At 33.3% G+C, this 17,312-nt stretch overlaps 1 protein-coding gene across 1 annotated transcript; it reads left to right on the top strand.

The window, feature by feature from the left end:
* The first annotated feature begins 3,354 nt into the window (after positions 1-3,354).
* LOC131037962 (peroxidase 3) lies at positions 3,355-6,191 on the top strand. Its single transcript, XM_057970229.1, has 4 exons — positions 3,355-3,564; positions 3,795-3,983; positions 5,536-5,701; positions 5,785-6,191. Exons 1-4 carry the CDS (start codon positions 3,355-3,357, stop codon positions 6,189-6,191), a joined length of 972 nt encoding a protein of 323 aa, XP_057826212.1.
* Positions 6,192-17,312: the final 11,121 nt, after the last annotated feature.

Genomic DNA, 17,312 nt, shown 5'->3' with positions numbered 1-17,312 from the left:
TGATCCCTATGATTCCAAGGGTGTTTGAAGTTGCTCCATGATCATGTGGAAATGCAAGCTAGGTGAAAAATAAATACAAATGGACATGATGTAGTGTGCAAATGAGAGTGTTGTAAGTAGTTATTTTGGTATTATGATTGGCGTATGTGCAGGATCATGGTAGGCCAAATAGGCCCTTAATTGGAAATGATAATTAAAAAAATAGAGTTAGGCAACTTGATGTAAAAATTCGAATAAGTTACCAACATTATTTCAAAAATATGTAAGAATAGAATCTGCATAAAATTGAATGTAGTTTCTAAGCTATTAGTTGTTTTCTAAATAAAATAAAAATCTATTTGACAAAAATTTGAAATTTTATTACATAGTAGTACTTAAATTTTAGGAAAAAGATAAGAAGCAGGTGTCTATCTGACCACCCTAACTACAATCAAATCATAATATTTTTTTTTAATATTTTAGATATAAGTAGAAGACTCATGTACAGATGTGACACAATTTTTTGTTTTTGTTTTTTTGAAATAAATAATTAATTGTGATTTTTTACTAAAGTTTTTTAAAATATAAAAAACTCATATGTATGACCACCATAACTTGATCAAAACTTTATGAAATTCAAAATGTTTTAATCCCATTGTATATGAAGCATAGAATGCGATGCATGTTTTTGATTCAAAAAATGTGATACCATTTGAAAGTTATAGATATTTTTCAATCAACCTATAAATTACGTATTTAGACAAAATATTGACACTTTTTGGCCCCTCATGATTGTACACATACCCATGGTATGATTGTGAAAAAGTAAATGAATTGGATAGAAAAATGAGGGATTATATAGGCATAGATGGGAGATGAAAGGGCCCTAAAAATTAGACACATGTTCTCAAAGAGGACAAGTGGAAATCCTCCAAATGCCATGTGGACCAAGGATGACAAGTGTCCTTGACAGGGAAAAAATGCAAGAAGGGAAATGACATCTGTCTCGAAGAACGCATGTCTATTTGGGAGATAAACACCCTAATAAACAATATTATTTTCCAATTATTAAAGGTATTACGAATATGCACACACGTGAGGGGGGGGGGGGGGGTGGCTGGAAGGGATAAGTTGGTTAGAACCCAAGAATTAGGCTAGGAGAAGGGTTAGATGAGGGTTTAGGTTAGGAGACATGTGGGGAAATAAGATTAATTAATTCTATAAATTGGAGGAGAAGGACGAAATGAATTAAATAATCAAATCATGTATTGGATTTATTTAATAGAAGAAGGGAGCTCATTTAATTAATTAAATAATTTAGGTTTATCAAGTAATTAATTAAAAGGGGACTATAGAATAATTAACAAAATTAATTAGCTAGAAGGAGGGACAGCTAATTAATTAAATAATGTGTAATTATTTAATTTAAAAATGTTCGGGATAACTAAAATCAATTAATTAGATTAATCAAATTTAGGTGTTTACAGACTACTAATATGGAGGCGGTATTGGATATGATGAATTGGAAAACTTTGGAGAATGATATTTCCAAACTCCGTGATAAATTAAGGGTTGTGGTGGCAGTCAGTCAATTTGCTATGGAGAATAGTGCGGATGGGCTTAGGAAGTTAGACGCCTAGGCAGAGTTGATCTAGGGATTGTCAAGAATGCCTCTGACTCTCCAACAGCTAGTGTCAAATCAAAGAAGCACATGAAGGATTCTATGGTGGCCTATAGTTCTATGTCAGGTCTGGCCACAAGACTTTGTAGGGAGGACAAAGACACTATGCATATTGATAGTGTTGTCAACAAGGTTCAGAGTATTAATGAGGATCTAATTCATAAGAATGAAAGCCTACTAAAAGATTTGTAAGGTCTCTGGGGTTTGTTCCCTTGTTTACGTTGTTGTCCAATGTCTAGTTCGTTGTTGGTTCCCTTTTGTTGGACTATTTTGTTGTAATAGAATTTCTGGTCCCCTCAAAACCTATTTCCCTTTAATCAAAAACTTATTATTAAAAAATTTATGAAACAGGGTTCTTATTATATTCTTCTCTACTCATAAAATGAAGTAGATGCATCTTTTATATGAAATAAATGGTGTATTCAGAAAAAACTACATAATTAAGATTTTCAAAGGCTCATGGTCCCATGAAAATTTAAAAATAATGAAATTACAATTAAAAATAGAAGTCTCAGAATGCACCTTCACTGATTATTGATTATTAAAAGAAAAGATAAAACACATATTACTCAGAAATCATCTGTGTTACAAACTTCTTGGTAACATGAACTAATTTCTATAAATATTTTATTGAAAAAGCTTAAAAAAGCTTGTGTATGACAATGTCAACTCTCTGAAAACAGAATCCACCAGCATTCCAACTATCACATGCATGTCCAGCTAAATGGGTTAATTAGTCCAAGCACAAGTGAGATTTTAAGGTTATATTCTTTGTATATTCTTTTTCAACGGCTAGCTGTATGAGTGAGTCATATCTTGGCTACCACGATTTGAAGATTATTTTTATCTTGGTCATCTGGTGCAGCATATATCTTCTCTCTAGTTGTCTCTTGTTCTTCTATATCTTCATATTACTTATAAAAACATTACTTTAAGAAGCAACAGCTTAATGTTTTCAACGTTTCTATTAAAAGACATTAAATCTAGTCAGTACAACCAAACATCTTTATGCTTGCTAGCAAAGTTTTTAATAAATTTCAACTTACATGGCCCTTGCTTTTTCTTAATTGTCTATGTGGCGAGGAACAGATTCGAACTCAGATCCCATGGTGCTTACAACACAACTCACGCCACACATTGTGCTGCAACATCACGTATTCCCGCACAAGGCCCTTGCTCTGACGTCAACAGTTCGAATCCCAACTCATAGAAATTCCTTATGAAAATGTCAACTGTTCTAATTAATCATCGCATCCATCCATCCATGTGCTTGAGCCTTCAAAAGCGTCATCTTTGTTTTCTTAATCATTATCAAAGGGACAACAAGACAGTATTCAAACTGTTGCAAACCTCAATGACGAAAGACGACTTCCCATAATGCCATTTTATATGAAATAAATCTCTGTAAATGACAGTTATATATTATTGTGTTTATCGTCTTGACTAAATTAGGTAGAGCTCAAATTCAGTAAATAAACAACGATTAAATATGATTGTTTATGAATGAAACAATAAATAGCCACACGTTCCATGACGCGCTTTCAGTGCATGGAGAGACATGGAGTAGGTATATGAACAGCTGTAGATGTTTACAATAATGGGTTGTGGGGAACCCAATAATTGAACAGAGTAAGGATTTAAATAGAAGAGTTTATTGTTCAATCCGTAGCATTGATAATTGAAGTGAAGAGAAGATGGCGAGCATGAATTTGAATTTGATAATTGTTGTAGCGCTAACTACAATGGTGTTTCTGTGTGATGGACGACTGGTTAGTAATTTCTACAGGCATAGCTGCCCATCTGCGGAGGTCATAGTGAAGACAGTTGTGGAGAAACACGTGTCGCAGGATTCAACTGTTGCGGCTGCTCTACTCAGAATGCATTTTCATGACTGCTTCGTGCGAGTGAGTAATACAAAACCCATGACTTTTTTTTGCACTCCATATACTTAGTACAATACTTCAATAAAATGTGTACGTTTTTGTGAATTAACGTTTCGGATTGTCCTCTTCTTTTCTGATCATCTGAAACATGGATTCACATAGACTTACACAATTTATCCAGACGTATTAACAATATCTTTGCTGTAATTATATTTGAATGAATATGAAATGATTTTTTTATATATGATTAGGGTTGCGATGGATCAGTGTTGATCAATTCTACAGCGAACAATACGGCAGAGAAAGCGGCGCTACCAAATTTGACACTTCGTCGATTTGACGTTATTGATGATGTGAAGAGAGAGGTCGAGAAGAATTGTTCAGGAGTAGTTTCTTGTGCTGATATCCTCGCTCTTGCAACCAGAGATGCCGTAGCTAAGGTAATACTAATACTAATAATGCTCAAATTAAATTGCAAACAATTAATGTAAGATTGTTAAAAAAGATTAATAGATAAAAATGGAATCATAAAATATAAAAAATCAAAGGAGGTTCACATATATTAGATTTAAATTTTAATAATTAATCATTGTGTTTATTATTCTGATGAGTGATAGAGATGTTTTTTTGGTGAAGAGCTAATAACTGAGGGATATCTTCTGGGATCCCTGCATTTCCCAAGACTTGATCTTGGGCTCATTAAGAATCTTTTTAACTTACCAACAAATTTTATTTTATAATTCATATTCATATTGTAATTAAGAAATATATATATTCATTTTATTTTTTATTGAATTTTATGTTTATTTTGAATTAAAGGTTTAATATATGTATAGCATGAATAATGATATTATGTTTTAGAAAAAATGAATTTTTTTTCTAATTTCTTTTTTTATTTAAACAAATCATTATATCTTTATCTCTATCTTCTATTTACATTTACATATTTCTATACATTCACCTTATGTTTTTATTGATCATGCCTATTTATACACTTATCTATGACTAGTTGTTTCTCACCAATATCTTGCTAATATTACCTTGAGTCAATAAAAGATACTTTTGGTATGATTTTGTATTCTATGCTAGTATTTAAAGGAATTCAACACATTTATTCTAATAAATTTTTACAAATACTAGATTGTTAATTATTTTGTTTTGTTTTCATTTTGGAAGGTGTTGTAATCTGGATGTCTTGATATTTCTAATAAATAAAAGTCAATTAGTTTATAACTAATTAAATATGTGCATGTAAGTTTTAATTGTTGAGAGAGTAAAATAAAAATATATACTTGTTTGTTTTATATTATGCTTTTTATTTCTAAATTTAATTGAATCCACTATATTTGAAATTTTATATATTTTTAGTTTTTCTTTACATGTATGTAGGCTATGTTTTAGTTTTAATATGTATGATCATGACATGAAATTCTAAGTCTTATTATGTGTCCTAATATCATTGTAAACTGCTTCTTAGTATAATTATCTTAACTTAACCATAATGAGATGTAATTTTCCTTTTCAAATATATATAAATAAAATGGTTAATAAATTTGTACTAAATTAGATAAAAATATACAACTTTAAATAGTCATTCTACAAAATGCTAAATCTAAGTGCTATTTAATTTCCATTTAGAGAGGCAAATAACCTTATTAAGAATTACTATTAATTCAATAAAATTTTATTATCTTATATAAGTAACATTGATAAGTTAGGATCCTCCTCCTCTTCTATCCATTTTTGCTTTCATGGTAAGTAGATAGTTTTAATTGTGGAAATGTTTTCTACTTTCAACTGTAGCCTTTTGATTTTTGTACTATTTCATTTCACTTATTCTTTTTGAATGAGTAACACTAGCTTATATATATTTATATAAATTACATATTAAATTATGATTAATTTTTTGAAGTATATTTGACTATATAATTTTTTAATTTTTTTTTTTATAACAAATGGTTAATGGTGTTTCAATGTTAATATTTTACATAGATTGATGGCCCATCATGGCGTGTAAGAACTGGTCGAAGAGATGGGGTAGTATCAAATCAGAGCGAGGCACTTGCCAATATTCCGCCACCAACTTCTAACCTTTCCCAACTTCAAACATTCTTTGCAAGAAAAGGGCTGGCTCTCAAAGACATTGTTGTACTCTCTGGTGCGTAATAAATCAATAAAATCCACAGAATTCCTATTATATCTTTATACCATGATATCATAAACAAATGGTTACTTGGGCAGGTGGGCATACAATTGGAAACGGGCATTGCAATTTCTTCAGCAACAGGCTTTACAACTTCAGTGGAAAAGGAGACATGGACCCTGCCCTGAATGCCTCCTATGCCCAGCAATTGAAGACAAAATGCAAAAATCTGTCAGACAATACAACATTTGTAGAAATGGATCCCAACAGCTCCCTCACCTTTGACACCAATTATTATTCCATCCTCAATCAAAACAAAGGCCTCTTCCAGTCTGATGCAGCACTTCTTAACAATTCCACTTCTCGGGACTACGTTAATCAGCAGTTGAATAAAAAGGAATTCTTCAAGAACTTTGAGAAATCTATGCGGAAACTTTCAGAAATCCAAGTGAAGACAGGAAATGCTGGCCAAATCAGACGTCAATGTGCATTCGTAAATTCATGAGTTATTGGTTGATTCAAATCTTCAAGCGAAATAAAAATCTGTTTCCAAGCCCACCATGTTTTCCTTTCATTACTGGATAAATTAGGAGTTGTGTCAACTTATCATTACCAGGATTTTGCTACTAAATCTATTTGTTCGAAGAGAATAAGGTTGAAAATGTAGGGAGTTTCATGGCAGTCCTTCAACAGAATAATGAGATTTGTTGTGCTATTAGCTATCTTTAATCTGGTGAATGTTAAAATTATTGTATTCTAGATATTATTTGGTAATGTAAATCTTCTTTTATGAATTAATTTGGATCTCACTATTATTTGTTTGGAGAGAATAAGGTGGAAATGTAGGGAGTTCATTATCAATCTTCTTGGCAGTCATTCAACATGTATGAAAGTTAGAATAATGAGATATATTATCTCATGAACTATCTTCGATCTAGTGAATGTTAAGTTTTTGTATTTTAGATATTATTTGATAATATAAATAACCTTCTTTCATGAACTAAATTCAATTTTACAATTCTTTGAGAGAATCTAATTCAAATATTCTTAATGTATTTTTCTGTTAGACTTTAGAAACATAGTTTGTTTTGCTACATATTCTTTTATTATGTAATTCGACTTGATTCAATAACTAGAAAAGTCTACTTTAAAGAATGAATGGTCAATTTATGGTGTTTTATATATACAATCAATTTTAAATATGATAAAATGTGGGAAATAAATAAATAATATTTTTGAAAAATAATTTAGTTTTAGAAAATAGGAAACAATGTCCTTTTCAAAATTTTAATTGATTTTAAACAAAAAGGAAATTAAACAAATATTTTTTAGGTAAGAGAATACAAAAAATCAGCAAGAATTGGCTTGGTGTGATGGTTAGGTTGTGTTGTTGTTGTTCTAGTCATCAAGGTTCAAACCCCATTAGGTTGTTATTATTTAATCCTTATAGTAGGGATGAGGTCCCTTGTTTGTGAACTCATTGGTAATTTATAATAGTGTAAAAATGTTAGATAAGATCAAACAAATACTTTGTCTATGCTTTTGATAAATAATCTAAATATATAAAAGTTATATAAGATTAAAGGTTTTGTAAAAATGCAATAAATGTAAACAAATTAAATGTTTTGGAAATTGAACAATATAACAAATATATCTAGTTGGAATATTATGATAGATAACAAAATGTGACATATTAATAGTGTAAAACTATTAATTAAGATCAAGTGAATGCTTTGTCTATTGCTTTTGGTTAGTTCCATTACTACAAATTGTTCTACAATTGTGGATATCATGTGAGCACACAACTCCACTCTCTAAAAACTTTTAAAATACTATTTTCAGCTTACCTTGATTCTCTTAGTCTAATCTCACATAAAATATTGCTTTAGTGTTTCATGGTTGGCAAGCAACAAAGATAATTCCTTCTTTTATATTAAACCATATATGTATTGATTTAATAGCTATATAAATTATTGAATATAACACTCTCAAACATCCAAGATGCCCCATAAATTCTTATGCAAATGTAGATCCCCCAATAAGTACCAAAGATAATGTGTACAAGTACAAAAGGTAGCTCTAGGATACAAGTTTTTTGGATACATCGTGATTATTTAAAATAGAGTAAGGCTACCTCTTTAAATACAACATCAAGAGTTAGATAAAATTATTTATTTCTTCAATTGAGGGTAAGGAATTTTTTCAGTGAGTGTAGAAGCTATTTAGATCACTTATATACTTCTGCAATCCATCCCTAATTGTGTATCTGGGGCAGATAATAATATGCTTATGACTCCTCTCACTCTGAAGGAGCTCAAGGAGGTCATTTTTTCTATGGCCCCGGATAAAGCCCCGGGGCTAGATGGGTTCACCATGCTCTTCTTTCAAAAATGTTGGGACTTCATGGGAAATGATATATTATTAGCTCTAGAGGAAGCCAGAATACACAAAACCATGCTAAAAGAGCTTAATCATACCTGGATTGCCCTTATCCCAAAGAAAGATAATCCTAAAACTTTTATGGATTTCCACCCTATCTCTCTTTGTAATTCTCTCTACAAAATATTTACCAAAGCAATATCTATCCAGCTAGCTAAGATTCTCCCTAGAATTATTTCAGAAGAGCAAGGGGGCTTTGTCCTTGGTAGAGAAACCCTAGAAGGTGCCATTTTGGCCCATGAAATCTTGCACTCTATCAGGTTACATAACAAATATGCTATGGTTCTCAAATTAGATATGATGAAAGCGTATGACCGAGTTGGCTGGGATTCTCTCCATGGTCCTCATCAAAATTGGCTTTCATAAAAATTGGGTAAAATGGATTCAGGCTTCCATTTCTTCTCCCTCATTTTTTATTATCATCAATGGATCTCCTTCAGGCTTCTTTTCATCCTCTAGAGGTATTAGACAAGGGGATACTCTCTCCCCATTTTTATTTATCTTAACGGCAGAGGGTCTCAGCAGATCAATAATTCATGCTAGACAGGTGGGAACTTGGAAAGGCATCTCCTTTAATGATGGAAATGATCCTTACATGCATAATCTTTTGCAGATGACACTCTTCTTTTTGGGGAAGCCTCTATCATCAAAGCTTGGGTTTTTAAGCAAATCATTGATGACTATTCCATGGCTTCTGGACAATTAATTAATCCAACAAAATCTAAAATCTTCTTTTTAAATGTTTCTCCATTAGTCCAACATCATCTTCTTAGTTTTTGGGGCTTTTCGGTGGGGGAGATCCATTGTCGATATCTCGGAGTTCCCTTCTTCTCAGGGTCTAAGAAACACCATTTTTGGGACAAGATTATTTCTACAATCTCCCAACGGATCCTATCATGGAAATATAAATGGTTATCAATGTCTGGAAAGATACTCATGATAAAATCAATCTTGAATGCCATCCATATTTACCTGATGTTAGTGCTTAGTATGCCTAAGCGATCAATAAAGGAACTTCAATCTATTTTGAGGGATTTTCTTTGGGTAGATAATGTCACTAAAAAGAAAAAAATTGCCCCTTCTTGCTTGGAGTAAGGTTTGCACTCCTAAACCCATCCGTGGTGCAGGAATTAGAGATTTACCCTTGCAAAATAAAGCACTGGGTGCGAATCTTATTTGGAAGTTATACCAAAGTATGAATTCAAAATGGACTAGACTATTGAGGTTAAAATATCTTGATTCTGAGGACAGGGAGAGGATCTTCACAACCTTAGTTTTTCCTAAAGGGTCTGCCATGTAGAATTTCATGGTCTCTTGTCGAGATCTCATTTTACCCTCCCTCTCATGGTTAATCCACAATGGATCTAAAGCTCGGTTTTGGGAGGATTCATAGAATGGGCATACACCTTTATCTCATATTCGGGATTGACATCCCCTTGATAATTATCTTAAGCAAGCTTGGGGTGATCGAGTCTGCCATTACTTAGACATCCAAGATGACCTTGAAACATGGAAGGATTTCTCTAGCATATGCGTTACCTCAGATTTGGTAACCGAATTACAAAAAGAACTTTCCTCCAGAACTATCATATTCTCTCCTCTTGAAGATGAGATCATTTGGCTAGGCTCTCCTTCTGGCCAATATACAGTTAAGGGTGGCTATAAATCAAAATTTATTCATCTATCTTCTGCCTCATGGCCTACAAAACTATTATGGGGATTTGCATGCATTCCTAATGCAGGTGCCTTCACTTGGTTGGCTATCCAGGATAGGGTCCTCACAGGTGCCATATCAGATAGGTTAGGGATCATTGTTGTATTTCCTTGTACTTTATGTGGTTACTTCATGGAAACCTCTAATCATTTATTTCTACATTGTCCCTTTGCCTTGGATTATTGGTATTGGTTACTTCAGAGACTAGGTTGGTCAATAGTTGCTGGCCCCAATATTTGTGATCATTTCAAAGCTTGGCCTTTATTGTACAAATCTTCCACATTTGCACCCCTTTGGGAAATAGGTCCTTCTTTAATCATTTGGAATATTTGGATTGAAATAAATGAGAGAGTTTTTAGGAACAAACCTACTCCATGGGCACAAGTTATAGATAAAATAGAGAAATCAATATCTTAAGTTATGCTCTCATATCATTTTAAATTTCTGCATACCAAAAATAATTTTACCAAATGGGACTTTTTTATTTATGATAACTAGCCTCTTCTTCAGTCTCTCCCGGTTCATGGTTGTCAATCTTCTAGCCCATCTTCCTCGTCCCGACTATCTGCCACCTGGCTACCTCCTCCACTTGATTTTACAAAATTAAATTATGATGGTGCCTCTAGGGGGAATTTGGGCATCTCTGGAGCTGGGGTGGTTATTAGGAATTCTGATGGCAATATAATTAGAGTAGCTTGTAAGAAGCTATTGCCTGATTCCAATAATGTTGCGGAGATCGAAGCCCTCCTTCATGGTCTCACCCTTGCCAATTTCATGAATATTCCTAACATTATTGTTGAAGGGGACTCAATGGTGGTTTTTAACATTGTCTCCTCAAGACAGACTTCATCTTGGAAGCTAAGGTATAGATTAGATATGGTTTTGGATAAGCTAATATCTTTTCAATCCTTTGAAATCAAACACTGTTTTCGAGAAGAAAACATGTTAGCAGATTTTTTGGCAAATAAAGCTATTGATGACCCTGTTTTGCGGCAGGAAGTAGATGTGAGTCATCTCTTACATCTGATTTAATTTTGATTTGTTGGGGAAGGACGAATTTATTTATCAAAGTATATAGGTATGGATTTTATTCTCACTCTTTCCCCTCATAAGTTTTCAGTGGAGGTCCCTCCTTTTCTAGGATATGGACTTCGATATTGTCATTTAACTTTGTCAAGTTCATGTTAGACACTGGGACTACAACAGTACAGATCGTCCTGTTTAATTTGTGTTTGGTGATATTCTTGGTTCCTCTTATCCTCTTATTCAGATGCTTTGGATGTTTTATTTTTGAGGCTTCATATCATATTCATTTCTATATTGTTTGATTTTTGTGACTCTTGGGTGTGTACATCTGCTAATAATGATCTTAGTCAAAAGGTATGCAAGGATTACTAGATCGGAAATGGATAGTAGTGTGGATTCTACATTGCTTTCCATGGATGATGTTGCAGTTATGATTTCTATTTCTACAGTTTTAGTTGGTATCAGAGACCTGGACCATCCTTCCTCCTCAGTTGCAACCTATTTTGGTCCCTCTTCTTTATCCCCTTTATCCCTTGGGTTTTCTTCGGATGTATAAGGGCTTTATTGGGTGGGATATAACTTGTTTCGATGTATTTTATCAAAAGGATTGTGGATTAAGATGGGTGAGGGTGGGGTAGTTATTACGATAATTCACTCTTGTTACTTGGGCTACAACTAGGAGTTTTCTTCCTGGTTCTTTCCCGTCAGTATGCCTGCCTAAACCAAGCTTTGTAAATCTTCTTTCTTATTTAATAAATTTCGTGGCTTTGCCACTTTTATCAAAAAAAACAAAAAAAACTATGGACCTAACTTAGTGATGCAAGAGCATTTTGGCACACAACAATCTTACAAAATGAGTGGATCACATGCAAGTCTTGATGCCCATGTATTATTATAAATATGATAGAGATTATTGGTTACATGTTGGTGAGGTATGCACAATGTCATGGTTTTTATTCTCAAGGGCCATCTTGCACTTAGCACACATTGGGATTGATTGGACAATGGTACACAATTCTAGCTTGTATTTATTGATGATTATGAAATGAGCACGTAATTTAACATCCACGTAATAGCTAGAAATGAATATTATAACATCAATATTGACGATTATTTGTCTAGGTTAGCTAACTATTCAATAAACTTTAATTTCTTCATAATTCAATGTGAAGAACCAATATAAAAGAAATAGATCATATTGAGAAAAAAATGAATAAATCTTTTAAAAAGGCTAAGAAAATAAAATAAGTTGCAGAAGTGGTGTGTTAGGTGGATTTAGAGAAATAGGTCTTTACAACAAGATTTCCTTGATAATCTTAAGGTATTCTTACTAACCCATTCATTTTTTTAAATCAACCTATGAAGGAACAATTTACTTCATCTCCTCCTTTTTATAGGATTCCCTCTCTTCCTAGGGCATGCCCAAGGACACTAACTTTTAATATGTCATCAATATCATGTGGGTAAAAATATGATGAGGTAGAAACTAGTGTTACACATGATGAAGCATTAAGGAAGGTGTAGGAGCAACTGAAAAGAGGGGAATATATTTTGAAAATTCCTCAATCTCCTCTAGCTATAATAGAGTGTCACTGAAAGGCATTTTTTAATTTAGGATATAAGGGAATATAAAGATGAGATAGAATCAATACAAAGTATAATAGTAATAATATCAAAAACATATACAGTTTTCTCATCCAATCCCTCAACAACAATAACAAGATCAGAAAATATAATCTCCTCTTGAGTAATCATCCACTATAACAACAAAAATAACAACAATAGCAACTTGATACAATAGTACAAAATTTCTCCATTGGCCCAACTTGATTAAAGTTGGGTTTTGAAAAAGAGGAACGGTGTATAAATAAAACCTCTATATTTAGAAGTTATAATTATAATGTTTAGTAAGGATAGACCTAAAGATGCACTCAAAATCTTATTAAACCATTGGGATGAATCAAAGAAAAGAAAGGATTTTCACAATATAACTCACCAAGATTACTAGGTTACTCAAGTCAATTTAAATAACCAAACAAGGGATGAAGAGATGGATTATTTGGATATGGATATTGAGTCATTAAAGCTCAAAGTGACCAAAGATGAGAAAACAAAGGGGGGGCTAAAGGAAAGATTATAATAGTTGAAAGACTTTATGAAAATTTAATAACTATTGTGACTTCCTAGGAAGGTACTTCCATGGAAGCACCATCTTTTACTGTTAAGGGTGGATTTTATTAATTGTGTACCATGAAATAGGAGGCATAAGCTTCAAATAGATATGAATATACATTTTTGTTAAATAATGTAAATAAGTGAAGTTTGGATACAAATTTCATGAGCAGATTCATTTGCTAGATCAAGTGATGGGCCATTTTTATCTTATGAGAAAAGAGGATGATTCATATGTGATGGAGAAGCATCCCGATAAACCTTATTGCACTCTATTGCAACACTTGATCTCACTCTATAGATTGGAACGTGGATAGATTGGTGATGTTAGTACAACATATCCTAGTGGTAGCAATTATGGACTTGTTTCCAGAAGACCTCTTCCCCAAAACATTTCCCAGTCGTGCAACTTGAAACTAGACCTATGCGAGGTTTCATGCAAACCTCATCTATATCTTACAAATTATCCATATCTTAACACATGTTATTTGTGTATTAGGACAACCCCAAACATATCTTCACCTCTCTGCACCATCCCTTGGTGCTTCTTCATCTACTTTGGGTTGACATGTATGTTTTGCTGGGTATAGGGCTTGGGCCCTAGATGGGGCCGATGTGGATCACTTCAAAGACTTGGAGCCAATATATAATTATTCTTTGAATTTAATATAAGGTAGCTATAAATTTATGGAGTTATGAGTTAGGAAACTATCACTCTGAATCAATTATGCATTTAAGTAGATTATAAACCTATGATGGTCTATGAGGCTACAAGTGTGACCAATGGGGCCTATTATAATTTGAATATGGGAGCTCATATAGGCTTGTATTGTTTCTATTTTAGATCAATAAATTTGTATATTTATTTCAAGTGCTCGTATTGTGTTGTATTATATTGTAACTTAGTTGGACAACCCATTCTAGACCCTCCATTCTTCACTGTATCAAGTGGTATTAAAAGAAATATTTGAGTCCTTTTGGAGTGATTATTATGGAAGAATATTATGTGGAAGGATCACTGACCTGAGGTAGACCGGAAGTGTTGTCAGCAAAGTGCTGAATTGTGGGGCAATTACCTCCTTGTAACCAGACCACTAACCTAAGGTAGTCATACTAGATATGAAGACAAATATACCGCCAAGGAGGATGCCTATGATGGACAATGTTTTTGAAAGTGTAGATAAAATTAAAGAAATGATAAGAACAACAAAGAATGGAGTGGATGATGTCGAGGAAGATATACAAAGGGACCTAAACTATAGACCAAAGGAGGAGAGCGACGATTAGGATCTAAGGATCCCATATTAGAATGAGGAAAGATAAGAAGAGGATGATTCAAACCAAATCAAGATGTTGAAATCCATCAGCAAAGTTAGTAAATGACCTAGAATAGAGATTCCTATCTATGTGGTAGTCTAAATACAATGTAGTTGATTTAGTAGATAAATGAGATGGAATAATATCTTGAATATGAAGAATTTGAAGATTCAAAGAGTGTTAGGATTTCCAAAAAAAATAAAGAAGAATGTTTCTATTTGGTAAAAACAAGAGAGGAAAGGAGAGAATCACAAAATGGGAGAAGATAGTCATGAAATTAAAGAATCAATTCATACCTATTGACTATGAGCTAGAAATCCTAATTTGACTTCAAAACCTAAGGAAAAGGGAGAAAAGAGTAAAAGAGTAAATAGAGAAGTTTCATAAGATTATCATAAGAACCAGCCATAGTGAAGTTCCAAGGGAGAAGATGGCACAGTATATAAATGGCCACAAAACCAACATTCAAGAGGAGCTGAGTCTGGTCTCGATGACAACCATGAAATAAAACTTGGATAGGAGGTTTGAGTAGGGATTAGGAAGAACTGAGCTAAAGTTTTCCAAACGAGTAGTCACAATGCAATGAAAGGAGGCTATACATGGAATGGAGCAAAAGGAAGTGCAACACCTCTCTAATCCCTAACATAATAAAATAGGTATTATGATACTAAACCTACACTTAGATGCAAATGAAGTAAATATTAAAATGATAATTGATATAGATAGAGATAATTGCTATATATAGTGGTCACTATGTTGAATGTTTGGACAACTAAGAACGAGGGTGAATCAGTTGTCAATTAATATTTTTTATTCTTTCACGAATCCAAAATAACCACCATATGAATTATTTATAATGAGCATATGTAAAAATGAAAGCACACACATACAAAAATAAATCATACAAAATGAACACCAAATATGATGTGGAAAACCCTAGAAGGGAAAAATCATGGATATTATTGAGAACATAATGCCTATTAGGGTGATAGCAGTTAAGGTAATTTTTCCAAAGGTGGCTCACTAATGCTCACTACAAGAGGGATCAGTGCCCAAAAAGGCTCACTTCTAGAAGAGAAAGAAACAAAACAAAATCCATCACTATGATACAACTGCAACAAACAACAATGCCAAATCAACTTCCAAACCCTAACAACACACCACACAAATTCGCACAAATTCTCACATCAATCATCAATCGGATTTATCTTTTCAATCTCACATGTCTTCAATATCTCATTCATTTTGATCATCATTTACTTATATTGTCCTCTTGACTACATAACCCTCCAAGTCGGCCAAACATAATTTGAAATAGCTCTACACTAAGAATTCATGTGGTGGAAATGAATGAGAAGTGGACCACCATGCAACTCGCTTCATCGATTATATCAACACGTTACACATCCATCACAAAAACTCATACACCACACAATCTCCAATTCCAAATCGGATTGGACCGAACCGAAAATAACACTTCTCAACTTAGAAAAATAAGAATGGAACCAAGATAAACATGAATCCAAGCAATCAACACCATATCCAGAGAATGGAGAAATTTGGATCACAACCAACACTATCAATTACCAGTCAGCACTGAACATCATTTGGAGCACAACTTTCACAACACCAAACATATTATGGATCACCAACTCAGAAGACCAACTCAAAATCATATAGGAAAACCACATGTTGACATCAATGAAAATCATTAATGACAACCATGACAAACATATCAACACCATCAACATCACATTTGCAACAATCTCCCCCTTTGTCATTGATGGCAACATCCATTAACAAAAAACAAAAAACTTACATTTGCATCAACATCAGCATCATCTGCAACACTGCATCACTCTCTCTTTGGCATCAAGGACAAAGGCAAACACAACTCCCCCTATCAAATTTAGTCTACTCCCCCTAAGAGGAATCTCTCAGGAATTAGTCCAAAAAAGAATAATTGTGTAAGTCACTGGACCAATGCACATCCAAATGTATATCAATTCAAACTATTACGAGGTAATACCCCTAACTTCTGCTGAAGAAATTCAAAAGTATCTTTACAAAATGCTTTAGTGAAAATATCTACAATCTTCTCTTTCGTAGGTATATTTTAAACCTTCATTATCCAACACCTTTTCCCTCAAGAAGTGATACCAAATAGATATATTCTTTATTCTAGAATTTTGTACCAAATTATTAGAAATGTTTATTACATTTATGTTATCACACATAATTGAGATAGGTTCATCAAACAACACAGTCACACATAATTGAGATAGGTTCATTAAAAAACACACCAATTGATGAATACTAAGAGGGGGGGGTGAATTAGTATACTGAAAAACACTGTACTTAAACACTTAAACAGTCTAAAGATAAACCGATAAAACAATTTAATAGATAGACTAGTTATCACACATGCAAACCAAAATGCAAATAAAGCATTCACCCACAAAAGCAATACAACCATAACACAAGATATTTGATGTGGAAACCCAAACGGGAAAAACCACGGTGAGATGGAACTCACAAGTCACTATCTGCAGAATAGAAACCAGACCGATTAAGGTTAGACCGATTAAGGTCTTACAATGTTCTTCACCAGAACAGATCCTATTAGGAATCTCAATCTCTATTAGGAGATAAGTCCGATCAAGGACTACCTCGCTAGAGGATTTTAGATTCACAGAGGTGAACCACCTTGTTAGAGGATTTTACAAAAGGCTTTTGGGCCTACCCGGTTAAGGGCTACAGACTTGTCAAAGATGTGAGTAATCAGCAAGTGTTTGATCTATCTAATAGCATAGACTGCTCAGCTAGATCCTTGATAGCTCGTTCTTAATGCACTCCTGCATTACTTCAGTCTTCTACACATTCATATTCTTTTCAACTCATCAACCACCTTAAACCCTAGCAACAACATAAACCCTTTCAACAACAACCTAAAACCCT

The sequence above is a fragment of the Cryptomeria japonica genome, chromosome 9, assembly GCF_030272615.1.
Source record: "Cryptomeria japonica chromosome 9, Sugi_1.0, whole genome shotgun sequence".
NCBI classification, from domain to species: Eukaryota; Viridiplantae; Streptophyta; class Pinopsida; order Cupressales; family Cupressaceae; genus Cryptomeria; species Cryptomeria japonica.
Note: the sequence above shows the minus strand (reverse complement) of the source record. Positions and strands in the feature narration are given on the sequence as shown.

Excerpts from the sequence above, each read along its gene's own strand:
- LOC131037962 (XM_057970229.1), top strand. The coding sequence starts at position 3,355 with ATGGCGAGCATGAATTTGAATTTGATAATTGTTGTAGCGCTAACTACA. Across the intron at positions 3,984-5,535 it reads CCAGAGATGCCGTAGCTAAG|ATTGATGGCCCATCATGGCG; the intron begins GTAATACTAATA and ends TATTTTACATAG. Across the intron at positions 5,702-5,784 it reads AGACATTGTTGTACTCTCTG|GTGGGCATACAATTGGAAAC; the intron begins GTGCGTAATAAA and ends TTACTTGGGCAG.